The sequence below is a fragment of the Telmatherina bonti genome (genome assembly GCF_933228915.1).
Source record: "Telmatherina bonti genome assembly, chromosome: 4".
NCBI lineage: Eukaryota > Metazoa > Chordata > Actinopteri > Atheriniformes > Telmatherinidae > Telmatherina > Telmatherina bonti.
The window spans coordinates 13,979,569-13,996,453 of NC_136622.1; the positions used below are offsets into that span (position 1 = coordinate 13,979,569).

Sequence of the window (16,885 nt, forward strand, 5' to 3'; positions counted from 1 at the left end):
GAAATTTTAGGTAGGAGTGTCTCCTTTTCACCACTCTTCACTAGCTTTTTGCATAGGTTGTTTTAAAATAAAAAAGTAAAAGGTATTTTGCAGCAAGCTGCAACTTGCCAATTAAGACCAGTATTAAAGGGAGGCAGTAGTTGTCGTTTTCTTCACTGGTTTTGGGAGGGAGCTGATTGCTTGTGGCATACTCTAATTAAATCTCCCATATGGCAACTTGTACCGTATCCACACTGGTGAAGCAAGTCATGTGAGAGATTGCTCTCCAGCAGAGGAAACGAGAAGTGGCAGGAAACAGGCTTTTCCTTTGTTGCCTTCAGTCAGGAGTAAATGCAGGGTGAGGGTGGGATGGCGGCAGAGGACAGCAAAGAATGAGGAGATAAAATGACAAAAGTAGAACAAGGATGAGGTTTAAAGTCAAATCTTGCAAGTCTCAGTCCTTATTGGCATCTTGGAGCAATGTGCCACACAGATGTGTTAATAGCAGGATCAACTGGGAGGACTGTGAGAAGGAGAAACAAAGGGTTCCTTTCAGTCCAGGTATCACCCCAGAGGCCAGCCTCACCCAGGGTTGTGTTGGCTGCCTTCATTGTTCCATAACAAAGCACACAGGCTTGTTTGGAAAGAAAATTGGAGGCTTTCTCTCTTCACCATCATGACTGATGATGGCAGTTGGTGGTGAGTAGAGAGACGACAGCACAGAGAATAAACTTTGCATGCACACAAAGCATGTCAAAGTTTACTTTTCGAAGCATAGACTGTAATATTCTAAGATCACTCAGAAGCTTCAACCATGAAACTCAAAATAAAGTATTACGAGTCTAACTGGAAAAATGTCGGGGTATGATGGCAGTTCTTTGTAATCAGAGTAAAGTGTCATAACTGGACAAACAGCAGTCAGGACTTATTTTCATATTCAGCCCATTTCATGCGTCTGTTGTAGAAATAACCAGTAGAGTACCAACTTCCTGCCAAGATAACAGGCAAGCCAGTCACACAGTGGCAGAGGCTGAAATCTGATTTGTTATGGCTGTGTTTATAGCCCAAATCTGAAGCTTAATATGACAGATTGAATTAAAAAAGAAAAAAAAAAAAGTGTTATTCAGAGTGACTTTTGTAAATGTGATCCAAATGGCTTGCTAAATTCTCTGTCTGCTGCTGATGTGATTTCCCCTTCACCATGATTCAAAATATTAAAAGGATAATAATTCAGTCACATTTTGCACAAATATCACATAATATAAATGAAGATATAACATCTTCGAAATGAGATGCAGCTAAGTCAGCTATTATAGGAAAAAAAAATACATGACAAACACTAACTACCCACTGTCGCTATGCGCTTTTTAAGCTCATTACTTTCAAATCAAGAAGCTGAAAGGCAGCAGCATGCAGCTCAGGGTTCTTGTTTACTTTCATATTTTCCATCTCAGGTGACCTTTTCTCCCCTTCCCTGACATCACTATGTCGTCATCAGTGAGCCAAATGTGTACAATCATGCTCAGTGGAGCATCAGATATTGCTGAGTAACATTTGTTTGAACTATATCTGCGTTCAAATGGAAATATTTGTCTTGACGTTATTTACAATTTAATATAAAAAAGCAATCCAACTGGCAATGTATCTTTAACAAGATGTGGTAGACCCTTAAGGTTTGAAAGATCACTACGTAAAGGAAAACGATCATTTTAAATGATGGATCATAGACTTTACCGAATAAAGCTTAGCAATCACCTCTTTCACGGAGGTGTACTGCACTCTAAAGTATGGTTTTCATTATGCTGCTGAATGTTGCTTCAGTGGCAGCATATCTTGTTCAAAAGCTTGTATCTTTTATCCAGAACTGAGTGTGGTTAACTATATCACTGCAACCAAATTTTACTCCTTTTAGCTGGCTTGAGCCGCCCATGCCAACGAGAAGCTGGTTGTTCCAGGTCATCTTTAGCTCATTTCCTTAAAGCCAGGGGACAGTTATCCCTTCACCTCAATCTATATTAAAGTGGCTTCATTATGCACATTTTAGTCTCATTTATTTTAATATGCAAGTCCAGAAGGGCAAGAAATAATCAAGCATTTTTCACAAACATCTTCAGATCAGCTTCTGCCAGAAACAAGCGAACAGAATAAGCTCCGCCTTATGTCCTGCTGCGTCTGATTGGTCAACTGCTAGGACTAGTTATACTGCGCAGTGGCGGTGGGTGTGGCTTTCTTCTCCTGAAGTACACAACCTAGAGAGGATGACCAATCACTGACTCCCTCCCCCGGGATGTCACTAAAGTTTTGAAGTGGAAAAACTCTCTAAAACCAATCATTTCTGTCGCCATGGAAACCGAATGTAGAGAGTGCTGGCAAACTCAAGCATGTGTTTAGGTGATTAAAAAAAACTATGCTGCTCATATATCTGATGAGTATTGTTACGTCCCCAGGACGTATGGGGCTTTGGGGGGGTTGATTTGCTGCAGCAGCCGCTCCTCCTTTGCCCTCTGTGCAGGTGCTGATTGTCCACCTGGACGCAATTTGCCCTGGCTCCACCCGTCTGCCTCTCCGCCTATAAAAGTGGTCCTGGACCAGAGTGCTCTCTCTTCTGCTTCTCCTGCGCTCCGGCTCCTCCTCCGGCGCTCCCGTGGGTGTCTGTGCCACCTCGCCCAAGCAGCCGCCCGCTGCTGTCCCCGCTCTTCAACTACTTGCACATTTAAGTTAATTATCTTATGTTAGTCTTATTTTTTGGTACTTTCTTTCTTTCCGTAATAAATATCCTTTCGTGCACTTTACCCAGTCTCTGTCTCCCTCGCTTTGTTGCGGTCTTGAGCCGTGGCCGTAACAGTATTCAACACTATAGTACAGTGGAAAGCTCAGAAAACTAGAAGTAGCAGAATGATTCCAACTACAGAGTAATGTCTGTTCACAATGCAGCACCACATCGTCACACGTTTACATTTAGTGATGCTTTCAGCTTTGATTCTCTGGACAGATAACTTTCTTCATACTATGAATATTTTCATAACAAATCATAAGTGAACTGTCAAATTATTTGCCTACACAATCTCTGACATCCAGCCTTTATCCTTGTATTTCTTTTTTTTACCTTTGAAATACAATTGTTGATGTTCTTCATGACTTCAGCTCTTTTACTTACCTGCTGCTTATCTAACCTCAAGTAGTTCTGAGAAGTTTGCAAATATACAACCATTTTGTCTCATAGATATGAATGATAATCTCTGCTTTCTTTAGTGGTTTAACATTTTGTAGTCTTTAAGCTTGTTTTGATTTTAGGGTTCTTTTGGAAACTAATGTTTACTCCAGCCTTTCCTCAGTATGAGTAACATGCTTTATAGTGCCTTAAAAATAGCATTCACATCAGTCAATGTGATAATAATATTTGGTCCGATGGGAAACAAATTCACTTTCTGATACCCTAGGACTCATAATAATGAGTCAGACTGGTTCAGAGAGGGCTCAGCTGCAACATGAAGTACAACGAAGATATTGCACATGATGGCCTCTTGCCACAGGCGTGACAGGATGTTAGGGGAAACTGTGCATGATGCAATCCCTCTGGAAAAGGGTAACAAAACCATGAAGCTCCTTCTTCAACCACAAAACAGCTGCCAACTACAATTCTAATACATACTTACGCTGCTAATTATTAGGCAATAATGGTATATCCAAAAGTCTGACGCCTATCTTAACTGAAGTAGTTGAAAGTGACACAAAAAACATAAAAAAATATATAAACAATCCAATTTACCTTTTAAAAAAAAAAGACAATTTTAAAAACAATTATTATTATTAATTTATGCAAACACTGCAACATGTTTCTGCTTTTCCATCAAGTTCTTTGTTTTTTGTTTTGTTTTTTTTAACATGACTTCCTGTTTGTCTCCAATAAGTCAGTGCACTTGAAATCCATTCACGACAACTTACTGCAATAACATCATTATATGCTGATGTCAATGTGCAGGTATCAACAAAATGTCAATCCTAAGATTTCCAGGCTTGCCTTTCGTGGTCGGACCAGAGAAGCGGTGACACTTCAGTCTAGCACAAGAGTTATATGAATATTTCATGATCCACATGTTCAAGACTATGTTTAGATTCGTTATTTATCATAAGATGAAAAGAACACAGAGCTACATCCTTCAACATCCTGATGAACTGATGTAGCACAAACCATAAGCAGTGTTTCTAAATTAACCCCAAATCCTCAAAACAAGCCTGTTAGTTTTGCAGCGTGCTTGTTTTCGCTAACATTTTTACAACCCCACACCCTTTCCTCAGCCTTTACTTCTAAACTGTTTCAGCAGGGTATTTTCACACTTGAACCAACAAAAGGTTTTCCTGAACCCAAGGCAGGTCGACCTAGAGTTCAGCGAGTCTGCAAAGTGTGAAACAACCAGCCGATCCTTTCTAGCACAGAAAATTGCTCTCTATTCCACAGGAAATGTGAGCAGAAGTTCTTGCACCAAGAGATCTCTACAGAGAAAACTAATTTAATTTACAAAACGCAAAGTTAAAAACGTTTGTTTGTGGTTTAGGTATGCACTGTGCAGCTAGGTTAAAGGTGCTTCTGCGTTTAAGTTGTCTGATATGACTGGATCCGGTGTCATGCAAAAAGCAAGGACAACCGAAGTTCTACCGATGAACTTAAATGTCACAAAACTGGAAAACAGACTATTTTTAAAATATGAACCAAATTAAGCAAGGTCGGTGGTCCCTCTGAGCAGACTCACAATTGCAACAAGTTGTGTGCAAGAAAGGTGAGGACATGTTAAAAAGTCCAACACTGCAACAGAAGAAGTGCGCACGGATGCTTCTGTTTGTGTGACATGCAAACAGGAAGTGAAAACAGTGCAACCACACAGAACAAAAGCCAATGCCTTTTTAAGACACCCAAATCATTGACAAGTATATTTGTTTCTTTACAAGCAGATAGGCAGTGGTTGAACTGAAGAGCGAAGGAAAACAAACAGTCTGCAGAATGAAGCAGTGCCTCTCAACACAAAAAGCAACAGATGTCATTTCTGTACAGGATGTGTGGCTTTTGTGAAAGGAATAGGAAGTATATGTCGGACTGGCCACTTAGTCGGCCGTGTCTTAAGTAAAGTTTGACAGTGTGTGCTCGCAAGCAGCCAGACTGTGTCAAGAGATCAATCACAATGCAGCTTTAGCCACAACTATGTTGCACAGCGACTGCACAGTAACAGCAGTATGCTGTTAAACATGCTCCAAGGCACTGAAACGGCAAGTTCAAGGAAAAGCTACTTTTTTTATGGACTAAAAAACAGACAAAATGGAAATAAATTCTCGTATTTACGCATTGAGCGCCCACCTATATTACTTGTTGAAGTAGTTCAAGAAATAAATATTGTCACTTCTGACACAACATCAATCATATCAATCAAATCAAAATTTAACAACTCGCCTCAAATGCAGCATGAGGCATCATCTCATATGTCCAGCAGCCTAAGTGTCAACGTGGGCTGAGAGACTTGCTAAATGCTGAGGTTTATCAGAGCGAAGAGGAGCCAGACAGTAAGGTGTGAAAATACAGATGGACCATATGCTGGTGTAGGCTCAGTGTTTGCTCCACTGGACAGAGAGTAGGAGGCCTGCTGCCATCACGTCTGCTTTGTCTGGCTCCAAATAGAGTTTATACTTTCAGCCAATCCAAAAAAAAAAAAAAAGACATTAATTGTCACTATTTATGAATGAAAGTCTTCACTTTTGTCTAGTGCCACAAATACAAATCACGGTTAATTAATGTGACTATCACACAAGCTTAAACATCTAATTGGATTCGTACAAATTATTTATCAATAAAAAAAAAAAAGTCTTCACAGTTGTGAAAATAGCAGAAAATGATTTTGGAAATAACTACAGAGAAGTACAGAAATTGTCAAACTAGGTCAAACTTCAACATGGGAGTAACTCGCAGAAGGTCAAACCTCTTGGAGGTGCCATCACAGCTACTGACAGCTGAAGATCAGAGAATGCTTTATCTAATTTATCCAACTGTAAATGTGACTAACAGGAAGGTGAATGTCTTTGAGAGCAAGATTACATCTTTAATGTCATTATGGAAGCTGTGGGTACTTTGTAATGGACCGTCACACTCACTGTGTGACTCATAAATAGACAGACAAGTAGGACAAATATTAGTATTAGCAAGCAATACAAGTATTAGCAGCATTTGTTGTCATTTAAGATGCATGCTAACTATGATGTGTGACTCTTCTTGGTACACCATATCCTTACCTTTTAAATTTAAACATTTATTGGTCTTTTTTTTTTTGTTGATCAATCTACGTAATTCTAGTAGGTTAGGTTATCCGTAATTAGACCAAGAGAGTGTTAAAGAGAACAACCCATGGCTTTTTTCCCCCCTTTTCTTGCCCTTGGCTGCATCAGCATTCAGCAACAATGCTGGCCCATCTCGCTCAATTTAAATATCTCACAAGAGACCCTGTATATCAAGTGCAAGCTCGAACACTTGTCAAGGTTTTTCCAGCAGGCCCTGAGAGCCCCTTTTCAATTTGCTGCGGTTCCCACACCTACTAAAACAACCCTCAAACAGAATCACAGATCCAGGACTTTTCTATACAAGTTCTCAGGTCACCAGCCTCAAACTCTTCACCACTCCTCAACCAAAAGAAAACAACAACATGCTAAAAACAATGACCCATTAAGCGTCTCTCTTTCTGGAGAGAGGATTGGGGTGACCAACCACAAAAGGGGGACAGGGCAGTTTTGGAGAGGGAATGGGGCCATTTGAGGGTCGATATGGCATCCAACTGAATAAATAAATGAAGAAATCCCTTCTTTGTAACCCGAGCGCAGTAGAGCCAGAGAAAGGCCCGTGGCGTTTCCACAATGAGGGACCCCAGCAAACCATACCAGATTTCTTTCTCTCTGAAGCTGTAATTCACATCTCTCCCCAACCCTCCAAAAACTCCCTCAGCTCCTCCTTCAGCCAGTCTCTTGCTGTCTTCCAAGAGAAACTCTTCTTGGCAGAGCCAATCACCAAAACACAAAGTCTTCTTTGAGGTTTGGCCAGTCTTTTTCTTGCCCCTTCTCATCACACTCACTTCCGCTTTGAAGGACTTTAAACTTCAGGGCTCTTTGAGTTGCTCACATGGGTGGAAACTAAACACTACAGGAGGATGAGACGGCAGAGGACAGACAGACAGCACCGGAACCAGACGTCCTGTCTGAGACTGCCTACTTGCTAAGCCCACAGCAGTTCAGTAACATTATTGACTGGATGATATCTATGAATATCTAAAATACATATTATCAGTAACAAAATATCTACATTTGTGCTCATATGTATTCACCCCCTTTCATGAAAGAAAAGGCTGAATTTGCAACAGTCACTAAAATAACTGGAGACTTAAAAAAGGAACAATAACTGAAAATTTGCAAAAATATAATTTAGTAATATAAGATACTGTTTTTTTCATTTAATTGAGTTGAATAAAGGAAAAAAAAGAAACAACCAAATTGGTCCTAGACAAATTAGGGCACTTTTCTGGTGAACAGTGGGGCAAAATACCTGTCAACAGGTGCAGAAGTCTGACTGAGAGAAACAGAAAACACCTGACTGAAGCGGAAACATTAAAGGATTGTTCAACTAAATATTAATTTATAAGTGATGTAACATGTAATAAATTATCTTTATTTGTTTGCTTTTAAAAAATATTTCTCATGAACCAGAATTGGAAAATAATGTAATAATTTTCATAAAATTTTTATTTATTACTTTAGTAAATTTCAGGTTATTTTACAGGCAGCTGTTTTTTTTCCTTCTTTAATGAAAGGGTATGAATAAATATGAGCACAACTGTAGGACAGCAAAGATTTGTTCATCCATTAAAATTCAACTTTCATTCCTACAGTTTACTGTCTAGATTGGTCACCAAGTTTGAACTGAAACAAGTAAGAGATGTAAGCATGTAACATCTCCACCGTGTCTGGATGTTTGACACTTAAAGGATCAACTTTCATATCTGCAGTTTTTATACACGATTAACAGATTTAAACACTAAGTAGGAGTACACAACAAAGATTCCTACTATTCAAAGCCAGCAAGTCCAACCCGTCTAGCATCAAACCTGATAAAAACTTTGTTTACACTGCTTATAATTATCACAACTGAAAAAGGCATATTGTTTTCACAGGGAGAGTTCAGCGCAGGTTTGCCTGGGTTTCCTTTTTCTACATGGCTTCCCTGTTGACAGGTGACATGTGGTGATCTGCAGATAACATCATGGACCAGATTGCAGAGGCCATCTGGACGTTTGGATGCATGTTTTTGGCGCTAACAGACGTAGCGATCACAGACTGGATCACAGTGTGGTGAATATGGTGTTGAGTGAGCCATCAGAAGCCGCAAAGACACCAAAAATCAGCTATGTTTAAAAAAAAAATTTTTTTTAAATCTTCAGTGAACCTATATATGATTGTGCACAAGCATTTTAAAAAAAAAAAAAAATTTGCCTAGTTTTTCTATAACCAAGCTGAGAAAAACCACACCTGGCATTCAGCTAGACAGACATAAACAGACAGCACAGATATGGATGAGATGAAATGGTAGCAGGAAAACAAGTGCTCTTCACTTCACAATTATGGTCATTAACAAAGCAGGTGGGAAGGTAATACAGAGCATCCACTGGTTTCAGCTCAAACAGCATTTTACACTATGATGTGCATTTAATGGACAAACAGCAGCAGGTTGAAGCCTTTTGCTGTCTGAAACTTTTTATAGCTGTAAAAAAAACAAAACACATTTATGAAAGTGAATTTAACACTATTTCAGTTTCTGCTTGTAGAGGTTACGCTTGCAGGATTTTTCTGGAATATTCCAACTCTGTCCGAGCAGAATGTACAGCAGAGGGAAGAAAAATGAATGGGATACAGTATGCACTGCATGCAATTTATGACAGAACACAAAAATTGAAAGAATATTAATATAAAAACAAAAGACTCCATGCACTACTTTGTTTGCATCCTGCAACAGTTGTGTGGCACACGTGAGAACATATAAAACTAGCCGTTGAGATTCAACTCATCAAAATTTAGTACCAAAACAGGCGTTAATGATAATGGTTAGTGAGTAGATTATTAAAAAAAAAAAAAAAAGGGTGGGGGGGGGGTAAAATATAGATTCTCCGGGAATATGTTCATTTGTCATTTTAGTTAAGACGTTCTTTTACAAGAGTATTAAAAACGCAAAACATCAGAACTATCAGTCCCTTGGGTTTTAATATATTAATCTCAAATGTCCCTTTTACATCAAACACTATCAAACTCTGAGTCATGGATCATTTTCATCTATAGTGTAGATCCCTGGCAAGGAAAGACTAAATTTCTCAGTATTCCAAGTATTTCCAAGTATTCAATTTTAATATACATATGAGTGGATACATTTATTTGCATCAAATGAAACATTTGCATGAACTTTTTAAAATAAAACTTAAACCCAAACTGCACACTGTCAGAAGTGGAAATACCATTCAATTCCCAGTGACATTTCAAGTGATCCTCAACACTGTAAACATATTCAGAAATACAGTAGGAGAGTGTTTTGGCAAAACAAGCGAAGTTGGCATGAAGAATAATGTTGAGTTTGACATTTACACTGGTGTTATTTCAGATTTGTAATTAGGCATTATAGATCAATAGAAGAGCATAAAGTTGCTAAATGGTTGTCTGGCATGTCCAGCATTTTTCTTTTGGGCAAATGGCCTTTCACCCCTGAAAGACAACACACATCTGGTTGTATTTGAGTGAACAAACAAACATTGTAAATCCTGCCGACTCAGTTCAAGTCTTGCAAGAGTCTGTGCCAAGTCGCTCTGCAGATATCCATCCATCCTGCACTGTTATTCAGCCTCCTTGAGAAAGTACTTGTTCCAACTTTGTCCAGGTCGTGATCTCTAAGGGGACACCAGAGATCTCATGTTGCTCTGCTTTTACAATTCAGACCAGGTCAACCACTATATCATATATCAGCCTCCTGAAAAACGCTTCCCAGAGCTTTTCACGCACACATTTTGACTGTTTGCACCAGTCAAAAGAAGCACAATGTCCCAAGTAGAGCATCTGATAAGTCTGTCTGGATTTCTGACAGTTTATTATATGAAACTCCACAAAGATTAATCCGATTTATTATTGCTTTCTTCCATCTGCACAGATCAGATATCCCAGATTCTCTCCTTCAGCTGCATGATTCATTACCACCAAAAGGCAAGACGCACTCGCCAACAGCTACTCATGTAAAATTCCATTTCTACAATGCTAATTCACAACTGTAAGCATCGCTTGATGGAGGAGGGTGTAAGGGTTTTTTTTACATCATGCCTTTGGGTGTTACTGTGGTTCAGACTTGTTAACTGGAATTCCTAAAATTCTTACTGCAGTCTTATGCCTCAAAGAAATGGCTTATCAACACACATGACTATAAAAAGCCCAAAGATTAAGTTGTGGAACTGACAATTATTCCCACTGCACTGTAACAAGTCAGACTGGGCCAGTACCTTCTTTACAAGGCACCATTTGTCAGGAGTGATGGAAGGGTAGGATTCTTGGCAAAGATGTTTATCTCCCCTCCTTTTGATTCATTTGAACGTCTTTCACCCTTTGATGGTTTGATTAAGCTGCAAGTTGCACGCTGCATGATCGGATTCAGTCCCTCATAGACCTCTGGTGTGGAGCGGGAGAAAGTTTAAAGCCCAATAATAATAAAATGCCTCACAAAGCAGCGGCAGTCTGCCACAGTAACTGCTCTACCTGCTGTTAAAACTCCACAGGCCGTATCCCTCCCTTCGCTCTAGCTATATGTTTCTGTATATGTATGACTTCAGCGCGGCTGGAGCTGCAGCGAGCTGAAACCACCAGTGTTGTGGCAAAGATGAGAGTTAGAATCTTAAGCTATTTATACTCTCTAGCCAAGAGAAATTTGATGCTGGTCTTTCCCACAGAGTGGGGAGGGCTAGAGAGGTGAAAGAGAGAGAAAAGAGAAAGGAAAGATGTAGGCACAAGCTAAAGCCTGTAGAGGAAGCTGAATGTTGGCTTCTTTCATGTCTGTCTTCCTTGGCATCGTGCATGGTGGGTTTTGTGTGTAAACGTGTCTTCATGTCATCCTGTTTGCTTGCCTGACATTGTTTTAAATAACTGCAAGAAATTGATAGAAAAATCATCAAAAGGTAGACAAGAGGGAGGTTTTAGCATATTTGCTATCACATACAAAAGCACTTAATAACTAATTTATTCACGCATCGGCATCAGAGCATTAATCTCATCCGTGTGTGGCCCGAAGCAAAGGTCACAGGACGCAGGATTTCCAGATGTTTCCTATTATCCCACAGCTCAGATTAGACCTTCCTGGTCACTCAACTCTTGTCTGTCGTTCCCTTCTCAGAATTAAGAGGGAATGTCAAAAGCTCACTGATTGGCCACACTTTTCCCACTGTTGGCCCTTATGTGATGATATTCACCAAGACATGGGTCACTGTGGTCAGAAAATCCAGCGGATTTCAAAGTGACTAACAAACATTTTTATGGCTCAAAAGGGAAATCCCTCAAGCCTGCCAGGTATGACGCCACTGACCAAATTCCTGTCATAGATAGCCTACATCCTGGTGGATCCTGGCAGGGAAAATCCAGCTGGCCAGAGCCAATAAACAAATCACTGCCCTTAAGAAAATCCCCAACAAATCTAAGGACACTAAGAGATCAATTCAGACACAAAAAAAGGAAATAAAAGAGCTTTAACAGACCAGTTATCACCAAAACCTTGGAATTGGAAATGGGATCAGCTTAAATGAAACCACTTCTACTTGGTTTCAAAAAGAGTTCATAGATTTAGAGATCAGTAATGATAAAAACTGAGCTAAATGAATCCTTTTAATCCTGCTTTTCACACCCCCAACCCCCTTCTCACCTCTTGTTCTCCGACCCACCCTACATGCTTCCCTTTAGCACACTGGATGAGCTCGCTGGCGCTGGTAATTGCCAGGGGATGAGAGACATGTAGAACAGCTGAGATGCCAAAGCCGGATAACCATCTCTTTTGTGTGTCATTGCAATCATTCTGATTGAAAACCGGTGCTGTGCAGACATTTAAGGTCCAGAGGGTTGTGGAAGAGCACAAAAGGAGGTGGAAAATAAACCAGTGACGAGACAACTGACAGTGATAAGGCCGTCAACTTCAAGATACTGTTCATTTTCTAACAAAGACATGATGAAAATACTCCAATTATATACATTTATAAAGTATAAATAAGCTATACCTTGGGTCAATGGAGAAAGAGAACCTGAGAGACTCTCCAAAAGCAAATCATCATACTGCAATACTTGTCTAAAGAGCTGTAAAGGATAGCACGTAAACATGATGTGGTGTTCACATTTCTCCAGAGTGGCTGCAATGAAAACTGACAGCAAAGAAATCTCAGTCATATCGTCAAGTTAGTTCCACATGATCAGATTTTACACACTGCGCTGGCGTTCAACATAAGAGGACAGAACCCTGGCATCAGCAGACTTGAGAGCTTTTCAACTACAATCCATGTCAATTCAATTATCATGACTGAGGTTAAAAAAAAAAAAAAAAACACATTGTGTACATCCCACATTATTCCTGCTTCCATGAGCATCAATATCAGAGGGAAGAGAAAAGGCAGAAAAAAACTGGAATGCATTGTAAGGGAATCTCTGAAAGTCACTCTGGGAAATGGAGGCTCTGTGTAACTGATGATGATGTTAAGATCAATATAGATGACTCTAGGCTTTCACAACCGACTCGCTTTTCATCCCCCATCACTGTTTTAGCTTCTTCCTCCTGTGGAACTGCACATGCCCATCTCACTCACCACCCCCACCAGCCTGAACCCCACTTTATCTTTACTGAAACCATATGCTGCGTGCTCCCACAGCCAGACTTTCCTTATCAGTGCCACAGTGAGCTGCATGGTAACAAAGGCTCAGCTCCCACTGAGGGAAGGGGCGAAGACTCAGCTGGACCCTTGACAGAAAACATAAGGGGGGGGGATTTGCAAATGACTGGCAACAGAGGTGTTGGGGACTGATGTTTCTTTTTCCTTTTTGCTTTTATTGTCCAAGTACTACTTAAACAGTGTAAGCCTTAATGTCAAAACACCTCCCCAGTTGGACAGCATCACAAATGGAGCATTCAGAGATCAGCTACACAATCCTTAAAGTGCCTAAATGTAGAGATGGCTGCAAATGAATGCAATTATATAAGCATTCCAACATGAAAAGACACCTGTTAAAAAGGAAAAAAAAAAGTTTCAACTCATCTATATTACTTTTCACAAAGTAAAAACTGCACGGCTTACATAAAAAGATACCTATTCATGTTCAGATAGGAGGGAGCACAGTTGGAGGTACCAGCACTGACAGCTTTCTGATGCCCTCAAAAAAAAAAAAAAAAAAAAAAGAAAAAGAAAAAGAAAACACCCAGACCTTTGATAAATGCTTTAGTCTTCATCATCATGCCACAGCATGGTTTGGGAGGGTGTCAAAACATGTCCCTTTGCTGCCTTGTCTGTCTCGGAACAGACAAAAAGCCTTCTTTGGGTCGTTAAAGGAAAGGAAGAAGTGCCAAGGAGACTGCACACCACAAAGGACGCTGGAGTTCTACAAATGTGAAATATGAATCAATGACATCACACTGAAGTCACATAAAGCGGATGTAAAAAAGAATGTCATGCATTGGTTGGGCAAGGACCATAAAGTCATGTAGCATCTGCGTGACACCATGCACCACTGGCAAGTCTGTGCAGATGAAGCAGAAGGGTTTTAAGAAATTTTGAGGAAGTTCCTTAACATGTGATAGCCCAGAGAAAAACAGGGAACCACCACTGCAGTCGAGCAAATATGCTGGAAGCTGAAAACAGGAAAATATATGTTGTTGTTTGTTTTTTTAAACAACTAGAATTGTAATAAGAAACAGACACTTATCACAGGTAAGAATGATAACATTCATCTTCTTTCCTTCAACTCAGAAGGGAGGGGGTAGCCTAAATCCCCTACATGCTCAAAGTTGAAGTTTTTGCAGCTGACCTGTGACCTTTTTGTGCATGGGGAGCCAACAAAAAGAGAATCAACATCAACAATCAATGCTGTATGAGAATAAAGAAGTTGCATTATGCTGACAAGTTAAATGCACTGAGGCTGGAGTTGACCACACACACACACACACACACACACACACACACACACACACACACACACACACACATACATACAGACTTTGTCACAGCTGGAGGCTGGAGCCACCTGCACTGAACAAGCACCAGAGATGACAAGGCTGGGATGAAAAAGACAACCAAAAATGACTAATTGAATAGTCGCCTGCAGGTGGGAAGCCATTTATGCTGGCAGTGATGTCTGAAAGGAGCGTCTAAAATTACCAGGATGTTCATTCATCAGGCTACTCGTGCACAAAGAAGAGAGTAAGAAACTGCGCTGAAATGGTTCCCTCTCTGTCTGGAAGGCGTGGTGGTGCAGTTGAATGCTCATGCATATCTATCTGATTGCATTAAGCTCGGCTCCTTTTCTGCATTTAAAAAACCTGAGCTTTAACACACAGTGGAGAGGTGTGAATGAGCTCCCATAAACCCCATGCGGGATTCCTCTCCTGCATGTTTCTGGTCCTATTTGGATGTTTAACATAGTCAGGGGGAGAAGATGCGTTAAGTTAGGACGCATGCTGAGCCTCTCAAAGCAAAGCTGTCATTTCAGTCTGGGTGAAGAAAGACACACAAAAGGCTGCGACGTGTGTGAAACACCCCGTTTGTACAGAACATCATGGGATTTTAAGTGAAATAAACTACTCAGGCTGTCTGAATGAACCCAACGTCACATCAAATCTAAAAAAAAAAAAATTTAAAAATTAAAAAAAGAAAACAAGTGGCTGGACATCTGTCAGTCAATGAAAACGTTGCCTAAATGTCTACCTGCAACAACTTGACTGGCCTCCGTATGTTGGATAAACCCATAGAGGTTGTTGGCACGAGCCAACGTTGAGAGGTAACGTCAAAACTTACCGACTGAAGGAAGAGCAACGTCCTGACATAATCACTCTCGGTGTTTAGTATTTCGTTTAAAACGCAGAGCCTGAGACGCTGCTGTCGGTCCGAGTCTTTCCCGGCGTGGACACCGTTCTCCAGATGCCCGTCGTCCTCTTCCATGGTGGTGAAGTCAGCCCGCAGACAGGTCGCACTCAAGAAACACGCTTCTTCTCCCCCCTTCTCCTGAGGATCCACTCTGCTGGGCTGTTTAATTCAGTCAGTCCATCTTAGATGAGCGAGTTTTCCCAAAAATTAAAAAAACAAAAACAAAAAAAAAAAAACAAAACAAAAAACAAAACAAAAAAAACTCGCCAACTGGAGATGCGCGACGCACCAATCACTTAGAAACAAAGTTCACCAAAAGTATGGAGAACAAGCGAGGAGAAGTCTGGTGGTGAAGTCGCTGCACCAGCTGAGAGCAGGCAAGGCTGCAGAGAGGAGACGGCAGAGGAGAGTCGGAGGAGTCGGAGGAGGAGGGACTCGATGCTCACAAACAACTGCACCCCGCAGCTTGGCTTGCAACTTGTAGAAGCACCTCGTAAAAGGAAACTATTTATTTTATTTATTTTTTTTTTTTAGCTCCAGCAACACTATAAAGACCAAATGACTGTAAGAAAACTTACAATTTTGAGCGTGCTTAAATTGTTTAAACGCTTTGAAGCAGTCACGACACGAACTGAGATGAAGATGGAAATTAGCAGTTTCCATCATTGGTTATATTAGCTATTTGCTTGAGGGGTGAAATGGAGGTACAGAGTTTGTCTGCATTTATTTATTTGTTGAGATTTTGAAGCATTTATGTGCCATACTTTCGAGATGCTTTTCATCAGATATCAAATTTAGGAGAAAGACGCCCTCTGGTGGCTGCAGGTATGACTGCAACTTTCCGTGGATGGATGAGTTCAGGTGCTCTGCTAAACACGCTGCTTCCAAAGTGTCCATTCCTGCAAACCATACTACTTTTACAAACCCCGGTGTGGAGGATCACCTGGTTAACCATTGTGTCATTCTGGGGCAGTTGTGTACATTTTCTCAACTTCTAAAATGATTTGATTGCCATTTATGTTACAGCTTGTTGTGTGACTCATTTGCAAGTATTTTCTTTAGTCTGGACACCTTTGTTTTGTTTTTGTTACTGTTATTTTCTATAAATCAAGCAAATCATTTCGGACTTGGTCAAAACTTACACATGTGCAATATTTTCCAGGATGGATAAATGGATGGTCGATGGATTAAAATATTATGTATGTATTATGTATATAATAAATAATAGGTGGTGGGGTATTGAGGCTGAGTAGTCTTGTATATTTCAAAGAATAGCAACAAAAAGAATTTTGCTGCATTACGTAGTGTCAGATTCTCCTTCTGGACACTTCATTGCAAAAAATGTCTCATTGACTTCTATAAAATGCATTCATTTTTCATTTCATTGAAATTATCTTAATTTCACTGTCATTACATTTCAAAATGTGTGATGGACTGGAGACCTGTCCAGGGTGTTCCCTGCTTCTCGCCTGATGATTGCTGGGATAGGCGCCAGCTCCCCCAACCCTGAATTAGACGAAGCAGTATCAACAATGAATACATGAATGAAAACATTTTAAAACTTCTAATTTTGTTCCTCATCACTAATCTACCATTAATTTAATCTCTTATGTAATTTCTGGAAGATTTATTTTCAAAGACAAAATGTTCAGCGGTTAAAACACTATCATATGTCCTGTACATATTTTAGGTAAATAAACATCCTCTCAGACAGTGATGGCCAAATCTGGTCCTCTAGAATCATGGTC

At 40.2% G+C, this 16,885-nt stretch overlaps 1 protein-coding gene across 1 annotated transcript in view; it reads right to left on the minus strand.

Moving 5' to 3' along the window:
* The window catches only part of prex1 (phosphatidylinositol-3,4,5-trisphosphate-dependent Rac exchange factor 1), a gene marked incomplete at its 5' end in the record, with an annotated part of 76,440 nt that extends 61,228 nt beyond the window's left edge, over positions 1–15,212 (minus strand). Inside the window, one exon of the mRNA XM_079239746.1 lies at positions 15,069–15,212. Coding sequence (XP_079095872.1) covers positions 15,069–15,212 — 144 coding nt within the window. The remainder of the gene's footprint in view (positions 1–15,068) is intronic.
* Positions 15,213–16,885: the final 1,673 nt, after the last annotated feature.